Source organism: Rhyacophila brunnea, unplaced genomic scaffold, assembly GCF_057557595.1.
Source record: "Rhyacophila brunnea isolate RB1 unplaced genomic scaffold, BYU_Rbru_1.0 scaffold_18, whole genome shotgun sequence".
Classification (NCBI taxonomy): Eukaryota; Metazoa; Arthropoda; class Insecta; order Trichoptera; family Rhyacophilidae; genus Rhyacophila; species Rhyacophila brunnea.
In genome coordinates this window covers 2,126,087-2,151,213 of record NW_028232837.1, presented here as the reverse complement: position 1 = coordinate 2,151,213, position 25,127 = coordinate 2,126,087, and the positions used below count along the sequence as shown (strand labels likewise).

The following is a 25,127-nucleotide window of genomic DNA, read 5'->3' as shown; positions in this document are numbered from 1 at the left end:
ATATAACCAACGCGATGATATGTAAATAGTACAGTCTATAATTAATTACGCATAATTGCAAATTCAAATTAATTTCATCTTCATTAGCAGTGACGTCCTTAGCAGGGCTCGAAATGGAACGGAACGCACCGGAGCGCCGTTCCGGCTCGTGAAATTTGTAAAATTATCGCTCCGTCTCGTGGAAAAAATATGTTGACCGTCTGAGCTAGATAGGCCATAGAATAGAAAATCTGACACATTTATTTTTATAAAATACACATACGATTTGATGACTATGTAAATATCTTCAGAAAATTTGTCGAGCGCTCCGGTTCGTAAACTTTTCCATTTCGAGCGCTGGTCCTTAGACAAAATGCCGCCCCTAGGCAGCGCCAAAATGCCACCCCATTTTTTATCATCCTTTCATGACTCCAATATCTAAGGAATGTGTTGTATATATACATTACTAACAAAATATACCTGTACCTAGAGTTGGGTTTCGGGAATTCGAGAGAAATTTTTAACATTTCGGGATTTCTTTATTATCAAATATTAATTATTGAGAAAACGATTATCTATATGAAAAACATGGACAGAAAACACAAAACGTTCAAGGACCGATCGGTGCATTTAACACAATTAAACCAGCGTCGACTCTAAATGAGCTCAATTTTTGCAACACCAGGGAATTTTGTGTCTCAAAAGTGTACGCGATTGTCAGACGCAGCGATTGAAATTCTATTTTAATAAGTAATATTTTGAATTATTTTTGTTTTCCTACTTCTATGTTGTTTGTCTTCTTACATCAATAAAAAAACATATTTTTTTGGAATCCGTCTGTTTTTACACTAATTTTAAGATTTTTACAGGTTTTTTTTTAAATCTCCCGATTTCTCGAGAATTCTTTTCTGGAAATCCCGAATCTCGAGATTGATATTTTCTCGGGAAATACCCAACTCTACCTATACCTACCACTAAATCTAATTTAAATGTCATCTCTACTTCAATAGACAACACGGTTTTAGATACACTTATAAATACACCTGACAACTTTCAAAACTCGCAAGTGACTGGCAAAAATATTTTTATAAATCAATTAGATAAGTATGTACCTACCTGTAATTCAAATATAATTCGCAAATCTACACGTGTCGTTGCTGGTCATCAAGGACGTGACGTCCAAGCCCAACGGAAGTAAAATAGACATCGCAAACCCGAAAAAAAAAATACAGTCTCGTTAAACCTTTTATGTTAATTAATACATTTTATTTCCAAACAGTGAGCTGAATTTTTTAATGGATTTCTATATATCGGACCCCCAGAAGTACACTGGCGTAAGTCTGTATTTGGCTGTTTTGAGTTATGAATGCAGTTCAATTACATTTTTTTCTCTATCTCAGGAGAACACTAGCGTATCTCTAAAAAAATATTTAATAACATATACACCCAACTTCAGTGTTCTTTTAAATAAAGTGAGTCAAACAACGAGAAGAACACTCCAGTAACTCTGATACTCCATTGTCCTTCTTATAATATCTTTATAGCAATTATACAACAAAAATGGACATTGTAAAGTCATTACACATTAAATCAAGTATCATAAACATGGTTCAAAAATTTTGTTTCGGCTCTCCTGGAAAATGGCTGATTTTGACATACCACAGTGTACTTTTGGGGGTGCGATATACCTAATGATGATTCTTCTCGATTTACCAACCTTCGAGTAACTGCCGCCCCCAAGTGACGCTCAATCTGCCTAACCCTACGAGACGTCACTGTTCATTAGACTGGGTTAATCCACACCTTGATAATTGCCTCCCTTAGCTCCTTCCACTTTTTTCGGTTCCTAGTTTATCACTTCCACGTATTTCCGCCGAATTTTGTGAATCGAGACATAAAACTTTTAAGGGCAATTTTCCTAATGAATTTATTTCATGGATAGTAAAAAAAACGCAAGTTTCATTCTTGTCATTCAATATTGTTCTGGACATACACAATTAGAAAACATCTCTTGTATTACCCACTAGAAAATGTACTTAACTTAATTAACTTTACTTTGACTTAATTGGTAGCTTAATTGGAAAAGTACACTGGGACGAATGTCATGTCCCGTCGAGTGTCATATTTTTTTCTAGTGGGTATATGCATGAAATGTTTTCAAATTAAGTATGCTCTCTCTCGTTACATTCTCAAATCTAGTGTCTTATTAGTTGAATGAAAGAAATAGTTAATTAAATTATTTTAAGTTTAAGAAATAGTTTATTAGTCTCAGTACGTTATAAAAACTAAATAATGGAGTGATTCGTGACTTCGGTTAGAAATTAGGTGGATAATTGATGCTGACCTTAATTCATTAATATACAAAAACTGATAGCCAACGTTATAATGCAATTTGATGTACGAACTACTAGTTAAAAATTTTCTCAATTAGGTCGGATACCCTTAGCTTAATTATAAAAGAACACTAGCGCGAATCCAGCGGTTACAGGTCCATGTCCCGTCGGGTGTCGTATTTTACAACGTTTTTCTTAGCTCGTATTCTTATTTGTCCGGTACAAATCTTGCAATCGATTTTTTACTAACTTCCCGACTATCTAGACATTTGAAACTTTTAGAATATATCAGAACACGATGCCAATGCATTTTTTAATACTTATAGCCATCTTTAAGTAGAATTGATTTCATTTTCAGTTAATTCTGTTTTGTATGAAAAGTTATTTCGGAAGAAATCCGTAAAAAGTAAAACTATTATTGGTTGCCAAGTGGGTCCTAGCAACAAAATTATCTATATTAATATATACGTACATTACTATTGAAATCAATGTGACATTTCAGTATTATTTCTTTCAAGTACAAATTTTTTTGATCGTTAAAGCTAGTCGAGTCAAGTTTATATGATACAACAGAAAATTTAAAAACGTTGTAAGTATATAGAAAGTTCTTTTTATCTTGTAATTATTTTCTTTTAAAAACCTTTTTTCTGGTTTGTAGGTATATGCTTGAAATGTTTTCAAATTATGCATTTTAAATATATAGAATGTTTTATATAGATTTTTTTTATCTTATTCATTGAATAAAATAAATAGTTTATTAAATTATTAGCAAAAATACGTTACAAAACCTAAATAATGGAGTGATTCGTGACTACAATTAGTAATTAAGGAATTAATTATTGATATTTACCTTAATTTAATATACAACAACCGATAGCCAACATTGTAACGCAATTTGATAGGCATTTCATGTAAGAATTACTGGTTAAAATCGTTGTAATTGAGTAGGATGGCCGTAGCTTAATTGGAAGAGCACACTAGCGCAAATCCAGCGGTTACAGGTCCATGTCCCGTCGGGTGATTATAGAATGTTACATTCTTAAATCTTGTGTCTTATTTGTTGAATAAAAGAAATAGTTTATTAAATCATTAGCAAGTCTACGTACGTTATAAAAACTTAATAATGGATTTGTGGATTCGTGACGTCGATTAGTAGATAATTAAGGAATTAATTGATATAATATACAACAATCGATAGCCAACATTGTAGAGCAATTTGATAAGCATTTCATGTAAGAATTACTCTATAAAATGTGTCTTATTACGTCGGATGCCCTTAGCTTAATTATAAAATAACACTAGCGCGAATCCAGCGGTTACAGATCCATGTCCCGTCTGTCGTATTTTTTTCTGTTAAAAAACATTTTTTTCTGGTTGGTATATGCATGAGATGTTTTCAAATTATCTATGTTCAATATATAGAATGTTATATTTACAAATCTTGTGTCTTATTCGCTGAATGAAAGTAACAGTTTATTAAAATAGTGTCCTTTTAGAAGAATTTTATCGACATCGAATGTTACATAATTTATTAATAGTTTCAAATCGGTTCTGTTAGATATACAATACTGTAATTAATATTGTGGGACCCTGGGAGAGTGTAATAGGTGGATAAAGAGAAAATATGCCACTTTGCTATACTAAGATTATTAGGTAACGTAAAGGAGTATCGTTTCCCTGATGTATCACCAAAAATAAAGTCCATTATTGCCACATAGATCACCGAAATATATCTAGTCTCTAAAATGCTGTGGTTATATCGTAAAAGTGAACATATTAAATTCCATTTCATGGAGGTTTATCACTTAGCAGAATTGCATTAGGGTGGGTGAAATTACTCAATGTAAACCAACTAAATTTGCAAACAAACTTTAATTAAAGCTTGCTTGCGTTCGCAGTTTGTTGACTCGTCCCAACTATTTGCTGACATGAAATATATCGTAGATTGCAATTCTGATAATCAACAGTGGCTTAAACTTTGGTAATCAAGAACCCATAATAATTTTAAGTCATATACTCTGGATTGAAGAGGCTCCGGGCTATACGTCGGAGTTCAATTATTCAAGTTATACCTACTTCTTTTGGCGCGTTTGGGAAAACAGATCAGAGTGTATTTTTGGCGTGTGACAGAAGTTGCGGGCGCCGATGCAATACAATTTATTATTATGATTATATTCATTTCGGTCTCGAGGGTACATGCGCATGCGCGTAGTGTCATTTAGTTAGTCGTTCAATACAACAAAGTAAACAGCACGTGTTGTAAACATAACCAGTATTTCTACACTGTTAATTTATATTCATAAAACTTTATTTATATTGTGTATATTTATTTTTCAATGTAAAGATTGTGTATCAAGATTTGAGGCTATATTTATGTAAGTATTATTTATGAATAAAATTAAATATAGACTCAGGTAACGGCTTATTTTGTTTTATTACGCCAAATAAGTATAACTTTAATAAACGTGCGTACATAAGTACACACACCGATTTTTTGTATTTATAATCTTAATTGAATACGCTGATGCTGATAGTTGGGGTGGCTTTTTTATGTGATACTGCTCTTCCTTTATCACAGACATTGAGCACAAAGTTGGAGAGGAATATAACCTTACTCTGATATTCCTTAATAATTGTTACAATACTTAAATTAGAAAGATCCAATATAAATCAAGTAGGTAGGTACAAGTAGAGGAATAATAAAGATACCTCATAATATCAAATGGATGATATTAAAATATACTAAATATCAGTGGCGAAGGATGGAGATAGGCTGTTATGATCCGACATAAATAGTGCACATTAAACTTTGTCAGTCATACTTATTTATATTCATTGAACGAATACAAATTGCAGATGGTACTGGCTAATTTTTTAAATTAGATTAAGCCCTGCCTTACCGAACCATTAGAGTAGACGTAGGCTGTGGAAATCGGACAAAACTAGTGTACACTTTGTCATTGAATTAAAAGTAGGTCAAATTGCAGATGGTGTTTGTTAGTTTTTTTAATAGTCATGTCTAAACCGAACCAAAATATTCTTCTGTCTATAATAATAATAATAAAATTATATGTATGATTTAATGGCATAATTTTATATATAAAGATATTTTTGACTATAATCTATTATGGGTTGGTATCATCATCAGCCTGAATCTATTCTCTGCCGAGTGAAGGCCTCTCCAAGCTGATTCCACGTATCTCGGTCCTGTGCGTTACGTTACCACGTACTTCCGCAGAACTTAATCGTTCCGATCCAGCGGCCTCCAAGTTTACCTTGCAGACGTTTTGTACATCTTGAATACCACTGGATAACTAGATTTGTCCAACGATTGTCCCTTCTTCGAGCTATGTGTCCAGCCCAATCCCATTTCGATGGCCCAATTGAATTTTTAAAACTAACCAATACTATATTTCATTTGTAGTCTTTATTCAATGAAAACAAATATGTATGACTGACAAATTTTGGTGTGCACTATTTAAGTCGGATCTTAACAGCCAACCTCCACCCTTCGCTACTGCTATGAATATCCAGCTAGTGCCTTTGACACTACGACAGCAACACACTCGGCTGAAAGCTTGTGTATGCATATTCGATTGACAACGATTGGATGTTGGTGCCCGCACTGCTATATGCTGTACCCTACCTCACGACTCTAGCAATGATTACTACTCATGCTACTTGTGAGAAATTATTGTCAGACCATTACTTTCGACAATTTTTATCTTTAACTTTTGAAACTTTTAGCTTCTTTATATAAAACTCTACTAAATTGGTTACAATAATGCAGTCTATAAATAATCTATTCACGTTTAAATAATATTGCTGTAATAGTTGTAACAGTCTACCTCCATCCTTCGCCACTGCTTCATACCTACTTATCCAATCCAACAGGTGGCTAGACATAATTTAATTAACAGTACTTTAGAACAATATGAAATATATAATACAATAATCAAAGGCGGATTCTTGTGTTAATTTCGGAGAACTGCCGTTTCGGCGAATGATACTTAGCACTGCTAACAATAATATATGATTTTCCAATCCTGAATACATTTAGCAAGGACGCCACTAATACTATTACTTATTTAAGAGAAATTAAAGACATTTTTTTAAAAATGAATTTTAACAATAAAACACATTAGACTTAAAAGCAGAATGCAGAAACATTTGTCATAACTAAAATTTCCTTAGCAGAAAACACTATACAGAAACATTGTCCTTAGTTAAGATCATTTCTATTGAAAATAATACCATATTTAAAAATTCTCTTTCCTATAGTTTAGGTAAATTATTTTATAATTATTAAACGATGACAAAAATATGACAACTTCATTTTATAAATGCAATAACTATAAATACATATTAATATTTAATTATAATACTCTTATGTTTCCGTTATAAGTCATTATACGTGATTCCACAGGCACCGCAAGATATTTTTTTAACATGGTAACACACACTGGCGTCAAGTGTCATTCTATCACCTGGCATCTTGTATTTCTGCGGGCTGGCGTATAAAAGTAAAATAATATTCTGCAAGTACATGCCAAACGAATTAACACTATCAATATCCATATTGAGATACATTGTTAAATGATTTTGAGTGTATGGACTGTTTTATAGACATGCGAATTTATTTTGACAGCAGCTGTCAGTGGTAAATGGTAATACAGAAGGGGGCGTGTTCATAACAAAAGTAGTCTATGGTTAAGGATTCCTCTATACTCAGGATAGTCTATAGTTAAGTCATGCTTTTCGGTGACTTATCCTTAGGATCGAAATCTTAGAGTGTGCATGCCACTCAAAGTACATAATTTTGAGAAAATATTTTTTGAAAAAAAATACGACATCCAGCGGGAATCGAACCTGCGTCTCTAGGGTTTCGCGCTCTACGCACATCGACCACAATGCCATAAGTATCTTATCTAATTGAGACAAATTTTAACTAAAATGGCTCTTACAATACTCTCTGAAGCGCTTTGCGGATTGAGTTAAGGCGATTCATTTTAGACGATACTTCAGTGAAACGGCAAATAATTTTCAACTATGGGCGCGATGAAATTTTGGACTCGCTGGCATTCGGAGAGCGAACGTCGAAGTGTGAATACGTCAATTTGTTTCGTGATGGCGACGGGGGTATTAATTCTTAAATCGTATAAATATGACTAAAAACGTTACCCATTTACTTGAAAAAGAAAACATGTCAAAAAATGGATGCATGTTGGATTTATATGACAAATTATATTTCGTTCGGCATGCGTCATTTGCACCCGCGACCCGCAATCCGCGCATCGCCTAGCCACGATCTTTTTAGACCATGCCTCAACTGAGGTATTATAGCCTTAAGTAAGTTCCAACTACCTATCGCGTGAAAATTCAGAAACCGTTGAACTTTTTCGATCCATGCATACAATCTTGCAACTCACGTGTTTACACGTGTATTTTCTTGTTATGGTCGCGATAAGACGTATCTATACTTAGATAAAAGACGGCAGAGCAAGTCAAGATTCTTTTTATTTTCTAAAACTCTTTCTTCAAGTACTCAGGTGTATGGTTGTTAGTTGCTGCGTCAGTCTCGTGCAGCATCGCTTCGAGACAAGTGTGGCACTATAATCTTTTCATTCTGACACGTTTATAGCGTTATGGAAGGTGGCCGTGCACAAACCGCAGCTGCATATACATGGCGGGTGGAGATGGGGCAACTCAAATCATTGTCAGCAATAAATCTATGGACGTGAAAGCGGAGTATAAAATATACGTTGCACAAGAATTAAAACTGTATACCGAGTGTGCAAAATAACAGAATATACTTTTAAAAGTTGTTATATTTACATTTATGCATTAGTTTACCGCCCCAGCCAACGCATGACTTTCTACTCACACATGAAGGTACCTACTCTCATTTCTTTCGGACCTTGAATCCACGTGAACTTCTACGTATTATTATCTTAAAAGTAATTTTGAAACCAGTTTTTAAAATCGCTTGCGGCGCCCCTGGGCATCCGTCGTGACGCCCCATGGCGTCACGGCGCTCAGTACGAATACCACTTAGGTAAGACTGCTACGAAAACCACCGTACAATGTACTAGCTATGAATATTAAAACTAAATATAATTACAAATAATATTATGATGGTGGAAAGGTAACCCAAATAATGCGTAGAATATAATTAAAATTATATAAAGCGCCCAGTTTCATAAGCCCCTTAAACAATTTTAGGTAGGTAGTTTTGAGAAAAATGAGAAAAACTCATATCTATTAAATCTATAAACTTTATGTAGTTATTTATTTTTTAATTCGTTACATTCTAAAGAGTATTTTGGCGTTCTTTTTAGAGATATTTGAAAACTACACCCAACCATTTTAGCGGGTTTTGAAATTTACACTAATTTTTGATCATACGTATTGACGGTTTTTGGCGTTTTTTAAAGTTAAATCTTTGGCCATCATATAAGTAACAAAAATACCATCTAAATACGTCATTTATCCAACTCAAAAATTTTCAAAAACCGTTTTAGTGGGATTTGAAACTAGGCGCTTCATATAAATAATATATGAAAGCTCGTTATATAAAACAAACATGTACATATCCAAGAAAATTTGTGAGATAATTAATTGGTAAACACGTCATAAGCGTAATCAAATTTGCAATAAATTTTCAAAAAGGTAAAGCAGGACTCGAAAAAATTCATCTTGTGATATTTTCGCGCGAATTATTTCGTTAAACACTGAAAATGTTTTAACGAAACCTCTTTGAACTATTTATAGTACTTCGGGGAGAGTTAATAAATACATTTTTCAGAACTTTTTGTATTAGGTACTTTTTTATGTTTAAAAAGCTTTTACGCCAATGGGTATCAGTCTACCTATTACAATATAACTGTAGTATCTATCTATACCAAATACCAATGATGGATCTTGTTTGTAAACGATTATTTGAGGCGTCTATTTCTAAAACCGATAAGTCCACTTAATATATTCTAAACCTAACAAAAAATTATTACATATTATTTCGTTTGCAATTACAAAACTGACCAAAACTTGTCAAATGCATATATATATAACAAAATGTTTATAAACTTAATAACTTACAGAAAGCGACAAATAAAAAAAATAATACTTTCGACTGACGGTAGAGTATACTATTAGTAACTTTTGCACTTTTTACTACACTGATACGTCTCTTTGCCTGATTACCTCGCATACAATTAGATGAAATGATATTCACTTGTATTCAGTGGCGGCTCGTGGATAAGACATCTGGGGGTGGTGCGGCTGATTAAAAATAAAAAAAATGTTTATTTGGACTATATTTTATTATTAACATCAAAATTAAATATTAATTGTATTAATAAATAATTAAAATTAAGAACTTTGCATAAATTGCTTAAAGAAATACATTTAAACAATGTTAATGAATCATTAAAGCGATATTTCTTTCCTCCGCTGTAGTGCGCATGCTCACGCACGAACGCAGAAATGGCGAAAAACTGTCGGGCCGGCAGTACCGATCAAGCTCCCAGCTGCGTGCCCCGCTCCCCGCACCCCTACTTCGCCAATTCGAGTACATTACCGCAGTGTATGATAATTATTGAATGTATCGGTGGGCAGGCGAGCTTAATTCACACTTAAATAATATTAATATTTTCATATAATATACATAAATTTATGTATATTATAATATTACACTTTTCTCAATTTGCTTTGGGGTGCTGCAGTTCCGCAGTGCATATGGAGGAGTCGCCACTGCTTGCATTAATATATTATTTTATAATATGCAGTATGCTTTTGTCAGCGGAGGGTAGGTATTGCAGTTTAAACACGGTAGTAGGTAGTTCGAGATGATGGAGGAGGCGAGATTTTATTTACTGTTTAAAATAACTACAATGGTACAATCGATGCAATATAATAAAAAATATAACGGTAGTTCGGTGCGATGTGGCTTTGATGGAAACTTGTAATTAAGTGAGATGTTCAATCGATTCTGAGCACCTATTTATGAAACTATGATGAAATAATCGTAATGATATGAAATTGCAGATCCGCTATCTAATAACATTACGAAATCATATTATATATAGGTACTGACTGATTATGCGTAAAAAGTGAATATTTAATAAATATTATTATAATTGAGATCTGGTAATCCGATGACACAGCCACATACGTAAAATAGAAAGATAATAAACAAATATTTTTAGAATATATTACATCGTTTTCATCCTAGAGCTGTAGTGCAAAGTTATGAAGCGCATACTCTACTAAAAATGTAAGTGTAATAGTAATACATATAACGATTTTATATTAAAAAAAAACAATCCCAGTAAAGCACACTGTGGAAATATTATCAAAACTAATCAGACAACATTAATACTATCGACCGAGGGTACTTGATGGAGTTTTAATTTAAATTCTAATAGATTTTAGTTTTGTACTATCCTGCTTGTGTAATTGTTTACAACTCGGGATTCGCCTTTCGGCATCTTCAGATACCTAGTATACGCACTCACTTTGTCCTCATTGTGAGAGGATAAAAGTAAAGCCTTCAATAACTTTATCAAATTAAATATCAACGAAAAAGACGCAGCATTTTATAGAAAGGTGCAAGCTGGGCATAACGCGGAAAGTCCGCGATTTGTTAAAGATGTTAGAGAGACAAATACCATCATACAGTTGTACCTAAAGGGCACTAAACGCGCTAAAGCTCGATGGATACACGAAACAAAAGCTCGGCCGATATACGTGGCAGCGAAGAACTAAGGACAGATAATATTGGAAGCTAGGGGAGATCTTCGTCCGGCTGTGAATCGACCACGGGTGATGAAAATTATATAGACATCTAATCATGGCCCCCACAAAGGGGGGGCTGGCAGGGCTCTAGCCTAGGGGCCCGGGCTTAGGAAGGGCCCGGCGTGGCGAGTCGACCAGATAAGTGATATAAATACACATCACAAATTCCCTCTAATAGTAAAAAAAAGTCTTGGAAATTGTTATTATTTAAAACTATGCGGTTGTACGATTTCATTTTTAATAGTCTATCGATACTCGACAACTCCATAATTCAAATGGATGTATTAAAATATACAAAAAACACTAAATATACACATTAATTTTATCGCGTACACCATTTGGTACACCTACTGTAGAGCGTCACACTGCCTTTATCTTTATCGATAGGTAGGGGGGCCGCCAAATATCCTAGCCTGGGGGCCCGCTTCAGGATGTGGGGGCCATGCATCTAATCGTCGTCGCGTTAAAAAGTTTATTTTCCGACATTTTCCAAATTTCTTTTTTTAATGAAAATGAAATTTTGGACATTTTCGTTTTTTACGGATACTTCAGCGCCTTTGACATTGATTTACATAAACCCTCTTTACGCCACCGAGAACTTTGCAACGTAGGTCAAAATGGAGCTTTTATGGTATTTTCAGAGCGTAACCCTGGACATTCCTTAAACGTTGTAGATAATCTATTTATATACTTTTGAAGCCTTATTATCCTTTATATTTATTTTAAACATTTGATGACTGCATAAAGTATTTTTACTACATAAAATACTAAATAGTATTCTATTAAACCTCTCGATCTAATGTTTTAGAATATGTGTCATATTTCAGTACATCCATGAGCAGTGGAGATTTTTTAGATTTATTAATTTTTAAACGCATTTACAAAACCTTTAGTAAAATTAATGTTAACATTATATGGTGAAATATTTACGATAAAAAAATATATTTTATAATCTCTGTGATCCCAAATTTGACAAGAATTGGGCTTATTATAAGCTGTCTTGACCATTCAAATGTGATAAACATCCTACGAATAATGATTGCTTTATAATAATTATTGACCTAAGAATAAGGTAGTATTTTTTTTAAATAAGCCATTTCTATTGGCATTTTCCAGTGATTAAGCTACAACACACGGCCGTAGCCATAAATTGACAAACGATAACTGAAGTAGGGAGTAAGATCATGGTAACGCGCGTGTTTGAACATGTACCTAACCGATTTTTTTTAAACGGTACATGGTGTGTTTATCTCACTTATCTGGTCAACCCGATACGCCGGGCCCCCTACAGCCCGGGCCCCCAGGTTAGAGCCTTGTCAGCCCTCCCCAGCCATGACCAACACCACTCCGGAATTCGGGTGGACACCGAGAAAATTTCGATAGTTCCATTAGGGATTGGGTTTCTAAAAAAAACCCGACATTAGTGTTTCGAAATTTTTGTGTTAGAAATTAAAATCTAAAATTTTTTTATAAAAAGGGTGCTGGAGAATATGACATATCATTTTTTTGCCGTGTTTTTATTTGTCTATAGTTGTGTATAGTTTGTTGCCTTTCAATTTCAATGTTTAAAATCATTTTGATAATTTTTATGTTTGGGGGGTGCCAGGGCCCCTTGCCTCCCCCCCCCCTGGGTGCGCCACTGTCCAGGGTTATGCCCTGAAAATTCCATTAAAGCTCCATTTTGACCTACGCTGACCTATGCAAAAGTATTATATTCACAATGAATACTTAAAAATGTCACACAAATGATCAGAATGACTAAATATAAAGGATTATAAGTTTTAATATTTTTATAATAAATATAAAGTACATTATTTAAAACTGTGAGTTATTAAAAACAAATCGCTACATTAGAGAAAACTTAACAAGCTAAATTTTAAAGATAAATATAATTTTAAAACATTACATAATCATATTAATGATGGTATCTTTTAACGAATTCACATTTTAGAATGTTCTTCAATAATAATTGTTAGTTCTTTGACTCTAAATTAAGAATATTTTTCTTTTTAATGTTTTTGGATACGTATATATACGATTGTCAATAAATTATTTCAAATTTTAAACCTTACTTTTCCGCTGGATACCTCTGACAGGCAGAGCATTCACCTTAATAATTCAATTAATGTTAAGAATAATAGTAATTTAATAGAATTTTAGTAAGAAAATTTGTACTGGAAGAAATTTTACAAAATAATAAATGATCTGAAAGGAAACTTCTTTGTATTTTTGTCATGTTTTAATACTGTACCAGAGATTATTTTTTCAAGAAAAATATTCTTTTTATCCTTATTGTAACGTATCTCTAAAACGTGATTTTACGAACAATGGTTTTTTCACAACTAGAACATATTAATATGTACGTAGTTCAGTGGCGAAGACACGTTACTAAACGATTATTATTTAATGTTTCACAAAAATAATAATATAAACTATATAAAATTCTACAGAATAACACCATTATCAAGACTACAAAAATTAACAACTGGGCGTATATAAAACTCACAAAATGATGTGGCATAATCTCTCTACCTCACCCTGGGACTCTTCAAGAATAATACGTTGAATGTCTTAAATAGTCCAAGGCCCAGGGCGACGGTTAAAGATCATACTGTATCATTCTGTGAGTGTAGTCGTAATCCATTGAGGAAGTATACCCTGGCATAACGAACGCTATTCAAACGTATGTTGAAAGTGTCATTCGGCCTTGATATGCATGCACTAGTGACTAGAGTACATATGTATTATTTACATTGTTATTATTAGTAAAATGAATACGTGTATTAAATAAGGCTCTAAGTACCAAAAAGTAGTATTGCCTGTAGTTACAAAATACCGAGTCATTGCAGTAAAATTTCATGAAGCAGACCTTTTGAAAAATGTAGTTTTACAGTGTGAAGCAATCACGGCAGCTTCTATAATTTTAGGTATTAAGAACTCGCAAGTGTCAATACACCATCGTCAGCTATTTAATATTGAATGCCGTTGACCACTGCAGTGCTACTTACACCATTATAAATAAAACACGCCAACGGACTAACAACGTCGACACGTTTGATTATTTTGCTGTATTTTTTTGACTTGCTTGAGGCACTTAGAGTCTTAGACTATAGTTGAAGTGATTGGCGTTGGTATGTAGAACATTTTTCTATAAAAATGTCAGTTTTTATTATTTTGGTACTTAGCGCCTTAATTAATACACGTATTCAAATTGTAATAAAATACATCCTTATTTAAATTTAATGCTCCTCATTACATTTTCAAGATGTCAATTAGACACATTTATTAATTTTTAACATATGCACATTTTAGATATTTTTGTTCAGTTATTTATTGTTAACTCCACACACATTTTGCAGCTGATACAGTTTATAGTATATATATTATATTATATATTAGTGTTTTCAACCTGTTTGAGTAAGCGACACACTTCAAAATGATTAGGAATTCGCGACACATCAAAATTGTTAAATTAAAAGAAATTTACTTGAAATAGTTACACATATTTCGCACTTATAATAGTGTCAAAAAAAAAATCTGAATTATCCCCGCGTCACACTGATTGGGAAACACTGAATATTGAATAGATGCAAATAAATTTACCACTTGTTAGTAGCTGTAATATGAATTAATTGATATACCTTCAGTAGATTTGTGAGTTCAACTAATATAGCATTCTGGTGTGTGTTCTGGAGTTCTGAAAACAAGTGTTATTTTAATGATTCGTAATTCGTATCGTGTTGTATTAAAGTGTGTTATGATTTATGAAAAATATAAGAGTCATTAAGTTGTTAATTACCTTATCAATAACTTCAGACAGTCGAGCAACTAGTTATGTGTGTACAATCGCCACTAGTTTAGAAACAGCACATTTCCTAACGTTGACTAAGACACCATTTTGAACTTCTGAAATAAAAATACGAATATAAAAATTCTATGAATACACACATCTAAATTAATGTTTGGCTATCTTTATATTCGACTAGCAGATGTGACGTGACCCGGCGTCACACAAATCAAAAATAACGAGTTTTTAAGCATTTTTTATTGTTTAGTACCTATACCTATTGAGATTTAGTTAATTCTGAACATAATGAAATTTATATTAAAATTAATCATATGTTACCAGTGTTATCACCTGCCTGAATCAATAACGGCCCACGTGCTCGTCGTAGGTCAAAATTGAGTTTTTATTGTATTTTCAAACCATGATCCTGGACACTCCTTAAACGTTTTAGATAATCTATTTATATAATTTTGAAGCCTTATTATCCTTTATAGTTATTTTAAACATTTAATGACTGCATAAAGTATTTTTGTTACATAAAATAGTATTCTTTTAAACCTCTCGCTCTAATGTTTTAGAATATAGTCATATTTCGGTACATAACTGTGCAATGGTGTTAAGATTTTGTAAGCTTATTAATTTTTAAACGCATTTATGAAACCATTAGTATAATTTATTACGAGATAATTTTTGTAAAATATTCACGATAAAAAATTATATTGATAATCTCTGTGATCCCAAATTTGACAAGAATTAGGCATTTTAATATTCAAAAAATCGACAAGATTAACACATTTGAAGATGATTCTAAAGACATTTATTATAAGCTATGTTTTTGACCATTTAAGTGTTATAAACATCTTATGAATAATGATTGCTTTATAATAATTATTGACCTAAGAATAAGGTAGTGTTTTTTTGAAATACGCCATTTCTTTTGTCATTCCCCAGTGGTTAAGCTACAACATACGGCCGTAGCCATAAATTGACAAACTATAATTAAAGTAGGGAGTAAAATTATGTTAACGCGCGTGTTTGAACATGTACCGTTTAAAAAAAAAAATTTGGTTAGGTACATGTTCAAACACGCGCGTTAACATAATTTTACTCCCTACTTTAATTATAGTTTGTCAATTTATGGCTACGGCCGTATGTTGTAGCTTAACTACTAGGGAATGACAAAAGAAATGGCGTATTTCAAAAAAACACTATCTTATTCTTAGGTCAATAATTATTATAAAGCAATCATTATTCATAAGATGTTTTATCACATTTGAATGGTCAAAGACATAGCTTATAATAAGTATCTTTAGAATCATCTTCAAATGTGTTAATCTTGCCGATTTTTTGAATAATAAAATGCCTAATTCTTGTCAAATTTGGGATGCCACTGCCATTTCACCACTGCACAGTTATGTACCGAAATATGACTATATTCTAAAACATTAGAGCGAGAGGTTTAAAAGAATACTATTGTATGTAACAAAAATACTTTATGCCGTCATCAAATGTTTATAATAACTATAAAGGATAATAAGGCTTCAAAATTATATAAATAGATTATCTACAACGTTTAAGGAGTGTCCAGGATCATGGTTTGAAAATACAATAAAAACTCAATTTTGACCTTCGACGAGCATGTCCCCCCTTCTAGGAAGGCCTGACATAAGGCACTTGAATGCCCCCCTGTGAAATCACAAAAATGTCATCCACCCATGTTTAAAATACTAGTGGCGAAGAGTGAATTTTGGAAAGAGGTAGGCTGTGGAGATCAGAGAAAAAGATCACACTTGTCAGGTATGAATAGGTACATAGAGAGAATTTTTAATGTGAGTTTATCTCACTTATTTGGTCGACCCATCACGCCAGGCCCCTATTAAGCCCATGCCCCCAGGTCAGAGCCCTGTTAGCCGCCCATCGTGGGGGCCATGATGTAATCATTGAAACGCTTTATATTTCCACAAGTATTCGTTCGGGCACAATTTCAATATAATTCATTTCTACCATTAGAGATTTAATTTTATTTCACAACGTTTTTATTAGCTCGTATTCTTATTTGTCCGGTGGTTGTTTATCCAGTACAAATCTTGCAATCGATTTTAACTAACTTCCCGACTAGCTATACATTTGAAACTTTTAGAATATATCAGAACACGATGCCAATGCATTCTTTTAATGTGTTTAGCCATCTTTAAGTAGAATTGAATTCATTTTCAGTTAATTCTGTTTTGTATGAAAAGATATTTCGGAAGAAATCCATAATCCAATCTACTATTATTGGTTGCTAAGGGGGTGGTCCTAGCAACTAAATTATTAATATATACGTGCGTTACTATGGAAATCAAAATTACATTTCAGTATTCTATATTTGTTTGTTTGTTTTTTTATGTACTTCATATCAAGTACAAGTTTGAGCATATTGAGCATAATAATTGAACAGAAAATTTAAAAAACGTTGTATGTAAAAAGTTCCTTTTATCTTGTAATTATTTGAATATCTCTTTAAAAAGTCTCTGTGAATGTATTTACGATCCTTCTATACTAGGAAGCTCTAATTAATTCTCCCCAATGTCATCCATAACTTGCAACCTTGAAGAAACACCATTAAAGAACGGACATTATGGTGTTTAATTACATTGTGTATCTTGCGGTTAACCCGTTTGATAGCCCATTGTAATTGATGTATATTTTAATAGTTTATTTTTTGTAATTATTATAATAAATTGCTTTTTTAATCCATTGTTTGAGCATCTTTGTTTTCTTCTCTGATTACTTATACTTACATTCGTTCTTATAACATTATTTATTTTTATTACATACTTTGTATTATTTACATACAGTATAGTTGGCACTAGGGATTCCAATCCCGGAATCCCGAGCTATTTTCGATACCTATGAATCCCGGGATTGATAAACATAATCCCGAAACTTTCGGGATTGATTTTTTTATCAATTTTTATGGAAAATAAAATAAAAACGAAAATGTAACAGAAAAAATACTTTTAATAACAAAAAAACTACATTAGAAATAAACTAAGTTTGAATGAAGTTTGATTTATACCCATGTGTAAGTTGCCGATTGATTTTATTTTTTCTCTTAAAATTAATAAAAATGAGAAAGATTGGAAAAAAACAATGCTTCGCACTATTAACAAAGTAATTCCATCATGATCTCATACGTTTTACGGCAGTTTCATATTTGGCTGACTAATTAGATTTATGAAACGGAAAGGCCATAAGTACACCATGATTTGCTTTACTATTAGAAATAGCAATCTCATATTAAATTTTCATTATTATTTATATTACAATATTATTTAATCCATTAAACTTATGTATTTCCAAGATTGAACGTATACAATATTGACAATAAATATCTTGAATAGTATAAATTATACTATATCTATTTTTGACCGATTTAATCAATGTTATTTGTAAATATAAAAATTTTATATTAACAATGGAAAAAATGCCAATCCCGGGACCAGTCCCGGGATACCGGAATTGTCAAATTGTAATACCGAAATCCCGGGATCAGAATTTTGGCTCGGGATTGGATTCCCTAGTTGGCACATTGCCCAAAAAAACTAAGCCATTATATTATTAAATGGCATAAACAAATGAATTCTACCAGTGTATATCTAGTATTTACTTATTAACATGAGCAATAGTCTTTTCCAATTCGATAAAATCAGCGTTTCACAAATGTTTCCACAATGCAAAATTGAGGATTTCATGAAAACATTACAAAGTTGTTGGGTCACTACTGTGGTGTTCGATGTGTGGGTTGAGGATGATGATAATGAAGTCTACGATGTAGCAGGGTGAGATTTATTAGCAGCGTATCGGTACAATAGTATATTATACAATGATAGTACATATAATCTACTGAGATAGTTACGAGCTAGGTACTTGGATTCGAGTGATATGAAATATTTTTTATTTGTATTTGTATCGAAATTTCGTAATTTATGGAAAGGCTGTAGTATAGTAGCGATCAAATATCTATTGTTTAACGTATCAAATTATTCTATCGATTAGTATTTAACCATGGGACAAGCTTTTGTTTTAAGTGATCCTAAAAATATTTAATGGTTTCCATTATTTTACACAAAGTATTATAAAATGATTCCTTGACTAATTTTTTGGGAAACTCTGCTATAAACTGATAAAGTAAAACATTGAAACAGTGAAATTAATTAAATAAAACTAAACATTTTCTCGTTTATATTATTTGTAACATACCTAACTAAAAGTCAGTGGAGAGGGGTGGAGTCAGGCTTTTAAGATTCGACATAAATAATGCACACTAAGCTTTTTCAGTCATTCTTATTTGTTTTCATTGAACTAAGAATATAATTTGCAGACAGTGCTGGTTAATTTTTTAAATTTAACTAAGCCCTGCTTTACCAAACCATAATAGTTTATGTATGCCATGGACGATCCGAGAAAAATAGCGCACACTTTTTTAGTCTACTTATTTGATTTTGTTGAATAATTAAGAATACGTATTACAGATGGTATTGGTTAGTATTTTTTTAATTCATTAAACCCTGCCTAAACGAAATCATCATCGATAAAAAATATTCTTCTATCTTCTTCTTGGTCGTGCACTCATGGCTGAGGATCGTGACCACATTTGAATTTCGCCATCCTTTGAGCGACCAAGACTTTCCATCCTTCTCGATCTTCCGCTTCTCTCAGGGCAGAGTGGATGGTGCCCCCAGTCAGCTCTTTTACTTGGTCGCTCCATCGCGCAGACGCTCTTCCTTTGCTTCGCCTTCCCTGGAGGCTACCCAAAACTACTAGTCTCTCCAGGTTGTCCGATCCGCACCTGACAATATGTCCAAAAAACTGCAGAATTCTTCTCAGACATATTGTCGAGAGCCGTTCTTTTATCTTCAGTTTCTGGATGATTGACTGGTTCGTCCTGTGCTCCGTCCAAGAAATACGAAGCATTCGGCGCCAACACCACATCTCAAAGGCATCAATTGCCTTCCGTTCTTTTGCCTTCAGGGTCCATGACTCGACTCCGTATAGAAATATCGAGAACATTAATGTTTGCACAGGCATCATTTTTGTTGCAATCGAAATTCCCCGATCCTTCCATATAGTGGTAAGGCGCATTTTTTGCAATCTGTGTGCGCCTTCTTATTTCCGCTTCTTCTATCTATTAATATTTCAAATTATGTATGATTTAATGACATAATTTTAGATACTCGTATTTATAGATAATCGTATATTTTTTTTAGTATTATCTACTATTGTTTGGATTAGGCAGGGCTTAATTGAATTTAAAAAACTAACAAAAATTATCTACACATGTCTTCGTTCAATGTAAAGAAATACGTTTGACTGACAAAGTTTAGTGTAGGTACATTATTTATGTCAGATCTTCACAGCTTACATCCAGCCTTCGCCACTGCTAAAAGTAAAGAAACGTTTAATAACTATTTTACCTATTGCAATAATAATAAATTGAGTAATTAAGGTGTTGTTTTAAGTTAATGTCAAAGTGTTAATAATTAATCGAGGGGTTGAAGTTATCTACCAAAGAAGAACCACCCACCAACCCTGCTATCATGTATGGAATGCTACTTGAGAGCGTACAACACTTCGTGCAGGTAATTGCCAATACTTTATTTTCTAATTACTCTATTAGATTAAGCCTCTGTCAAATTAAAACAGCCATAATTGCTTGTTTAATTGGTGATAGAGGTTATTTCAGGACATATTTCGTGTTTATGGTACCGTTGAAATATGAAACAGGGTAAATGACACAGGTATCACGAATACATAATATTTACGAATAAAAACACGTGTATATAAGAGTTATTAAAAAATTATAGACTGACTATTTATAGTTCTGTCAATGTACTAATTATTGATGTATTATCCGATCCTAGCTTGTGCCCAGCGACGATTTTCTTTGACGGAGGACAATAAGGGCCCACCTGCCCCACGTAAGTCAAAATGGAGATTTTATGGTATTTTCAGAGCATAAGCCTGGACATTCGTTAAACGTTGTAGATAATCTATTTATATAGGATGTTTTATCACATTTGAATGGTCAAAGACATAGCTTATAATCAGTATCTTTAAAATTATATTTAAATGTGTTAATCGTGCCCATTTTTTAAATATTAAAATGCCTAATTCTTGTTAAATTTGGGATTACAGAGATTATGAATATATTTTTTTATCGTAAATATTTCACTATAATATATAATGCCAACATAAATTTTACTAATGGTTTTATAAAAGCATTTAAAAATTAATTAATCTCAACACGACTGCACATGGATGTTCTGAAATATGACCATATTCTAAAACATTAGATCAAGAGGTTTAAAAGAATACTATTTTATGTAATAAAAATACTTAATGCAGTCATCAAATGTTTAAAATAAATATAAAGGATAATAAAGCTTCAAAATTATATTAGCTTATGCTCTGAAAATACCATAAAACCTCCATTTTGACATATGTAGCGCACGTGGGCCGTTAAAAGGGAGCCTCGAAAGTAGTATTCAAAAATCTTAAAAATATGCGTATTCCTGACTAACTGAGTATAAAATATTACCCAAAGCATAACAAAATCCATGCAACTAGCAGCAAAAGGGCCTAAAAGATAACCACTCCAACAGATACATAAGTTGAACATACATAACTTGAAAACACCTCAGATATAATAACTACTAGGAAAAATCTATATTTGAAAAAAAATACGATGCTCGACGTGATTTGAACCCGTATAACCACTGGTATCGCGCCACTACGCATTATCCAATTATGCTATGAGCCTCCTATCTAATTGCGACAATTTAAACTAGCAAGTCCTACATGAAATGCTTATCAAATTGCGTTATTACTGACCATCGATCTCTGTGTATTAAATCAAGGAGTATTAATTACCTTAACTACTAACCAACGCCCTGCTCTCGCCAAATATTTTAGTTATAATGTCTACTTGAACTTGCTAACTATTTTTAATAAACCATTTCTTATATTCAATAATTAATAATTCACAAGATTTTGAGAATGTAGGAATATGATTTTTGTTGGTATATATCTGAGGTATTTTCGAGTTATGTATGTTCAATATATGGAATGTATACATAGGTACTTTGTACACAAAAAACTACAAAAATTATTATTATCAATAATAATTGGATAGGTAAGACATATCTGCATTGTTATTTTTACTAGATACGTTGGCGGTTGGAATTTATGATTATTGATTTTTTTTTATCATGGAGGGTCACAAATTCGAGCTCGGGGGTCTATACTCGAGAGACGAATGTCGAATGACGAGGGTCGAGAGCAAGTGACTGAGTCGAGTGACTGAACTCGAGTGGAGTGACGAGTTATGGATTATCCTCGCTATTTATACACATGAAATCAATACATTACAAGAGTCATTGTCGCAATTAAATAAATCACAATAGACATTTTTGATCTAGGTTCTGATTGAGGAAACTGCTAACGATCGCTTCCGCAACTCCGATTTGTTTTGTAAACAAGATATGAATATTGAAGTGTGTCACACTTGTAATGCTGGGTATGATATGTTGGTATGATTATTACATAGGTATATATTATAATCATGCACGAGTAAGAATTAAATCTCCTACATCTAGTTACTTTTTTTTTTGAATTAATAATAACCATGCCCTTGCTTTTTCGTACAAAGTAGTTGTTTGTAATTTTGAACAAACACCCAGGCTTTGAGAAAAACACAATAATTTTTGTTGTCCTCACCGGGAATCGAACCCAGAGCTCTCGGGCGGAAGGCCAGCGCCTTACCCACTGCACCACGAGAGCTGCCAGTTACTCTTAATTAAAATTTCGGTATAATTATTTAAGGGCTAAGCCCACGCAATCCGTAATCTTTGTTGTAAAAATATCTGTGTCAATATAACGTCATATCATTTCTCATTATTTGAATTAATTAGCTGATAAAAAAAACGATCCCCGTGAAAGTGAGTCAACATAACCTCCACACTGTGGAAATGTTATCAACACTAATCAGACAATATTAATACTATCGACTGAAGGTAAATAATTGATGGAGTTGGAATTTAAATTCTAATAGATTTGTGGCTGTCATCGGATTCCTTATTTATTAAATATTAATTGTTCACGTATAATCGGTCAGTACCTACATATTCTAATATGATTTCGTAATGTTATGAGATAGCGGATCTGCAATTTCATAACATTACGAATTTACATAATTTCATAATAATTTCAACATATTATTTCATAGTGCGCCGGTCAATATATAGTGGGTCAAAATCTATTGGACATCTCACTCGATTACAAGTTTCCGTTAAAGACACATCGCACCGAATTACCGTTATATTATTATATTATATTGCATCGATTGTGCACTTGTAGTTATTTGAAACAGTACATAAATTCTCGCCTCCTCTATCATCGCGAACAACTACCACCGTCTTTCATCTGCAATACATAGCTTCCGCCGATTCGGAATATCACTGATTCAAGTTTTGTACTATTTCATCTGAGTCGTTTTTTGTTAACCGGGCTTCGCCTTTCGGCATCTTCAGGCACTTTGCACACTCACCAATCACATGACCAATCATCGTCGATTTAATCAGACAAAGTTTATGATGATTCATTTTAGGCTCAATAATAGGCTTTCGATATAAAATAGTAGGTATTATCTTCCAAAAGAAGCAATAATGGAAAAATAAATGTAGGTACAATATAATATTAACTATAACTGATTTTCCTATATTTATTTATTTACTCTAGTACGCCACTGTTAGACAATTACGTACGCAGCGGGTGTGAAATTCTGAAAAAAATATATTTATCGTCTGTCCAGAAACCTGTGTTTTGTCTGTCCAGATATATCGATGTGTCGAACGCAAATCAACCTGTTTGCGACAGTTTGCTGTCTTGTTTGTCTCGGGTTCGCCGCAAATGTGTCTGAGCCCTAAGTATCTTGTTGATAGTCTTGTACACTTCCCTTGAGGATTGTCTGCCGTCCAAGGTGGTGAAAATGCGCTCACATGGGTTGGAAAATCTACCAGTACTTCTCAAGTTATAACTGTTTCTTAACCGTGTGATATTATCTATTTAACTGTGATTTTGTTTCTGTTAATATGTAGTTCTATTCTGTCGTATATTTAAACAATACGAAAGGTATTATGTTATTTGAAATATTTAACGGATGGTCGTGTTTGTAACTACATTAATTGAGAGATATTCTATTATTTTCTTCCTACCAGCGTATTTACTTGCCTTACTGGAACATTTTTGAAAATACTAGTTGACGAAACTGCTTGTAACCATAGATAATCAAACCTGGTCAAACATGTTAGTATGACGCATTGGACTACGAAGACAAATACATGTATATGACGAAGAGTGGAGGTAGGCTGTGCAGATCCGACATAAATAGTGCACACTAAATTTTGTCAATCATACTTATTATGTTTTTATTGAACTAAGAATACAAATTGCAGATAGTGTTGGTTAGTTTTTAGCTTAGGCGTAGTAATTAAAATATTAAATTTCGCAAGCATTCCACTGCATGCTAGTATATTTTGTGTATGGTCAAACAGTGTGAAGCATCATTTATTTTATTGTTATCGGCATATCATTAATAATATGCCTATCTTAAGCCGGGTACTCATTAGCGAGCAGCAACTATAACCGTTCCAGATACTGTAACCAACTCTAGGTGCAAAATAATTATTTATTATGCTCGCGAACTAATTATTTGCCGTCCATACTGTTTACTGTATCTGCAACAGTCACAGTTACGCCTCGCTAATGAGTACCCGGCATTATAGTTTACGCTGTGATAATTAAGTGATGGCATTGATGAGTTATGGATTCCAATATCATGCATTGAGTGATTTTATAAAATTGTAAGGAGTGCTGTGCATTTGTATGGTGTTAGTCCAGCCGCCACTGCATATACGTCAGTGGAGGTAGCCTTCTAAGATTCGACATAAATAGTGCACATTAAAATTTGTTAGTTATAGTTATTTATTTTCATTGATCTAAGAATACAAATTGCAGATGATGTAGGCTAATTTCTAAAAAAAAACAATTAAACTCTGCCTAAACCAGCTATATATACTTATAGTACTCCACCTTAATACTGTAAATTTGAATGTAGGCGTCTTAGTTAATTAATTTTCATTAGTTAACCCCGAATAAAAATCTTTCTTCCCCTTTCAAGATATACTTTTACT

General features: G+C 32.9%; 1 protein-coding gene across 1 annotated transcript in view; it reads left to right on the top strand.

The window, feature by feature from the left end:
• Window positions 1-25,127, top strand: part of LOC147073105 (soluble guanylate cyclase 89Db-like) — a 127,158-nt gene that overhangs the window by 5,193 nt on the left and 96,838 nt on the right. Inside the window, exon 2 of the mRNA XM_085945323.1 lies at window positions 20,295-20,516. Coding sequence (XP_085801449.1) covers window positions 20,475-20,516 — 42 coding nt within the window. The 5' untranslated portion in view covers window positions 20,295-20,474. The remainder of the gene's footprint in view (window positions 1-20,294; window positions 20,517-25,127) is intronic.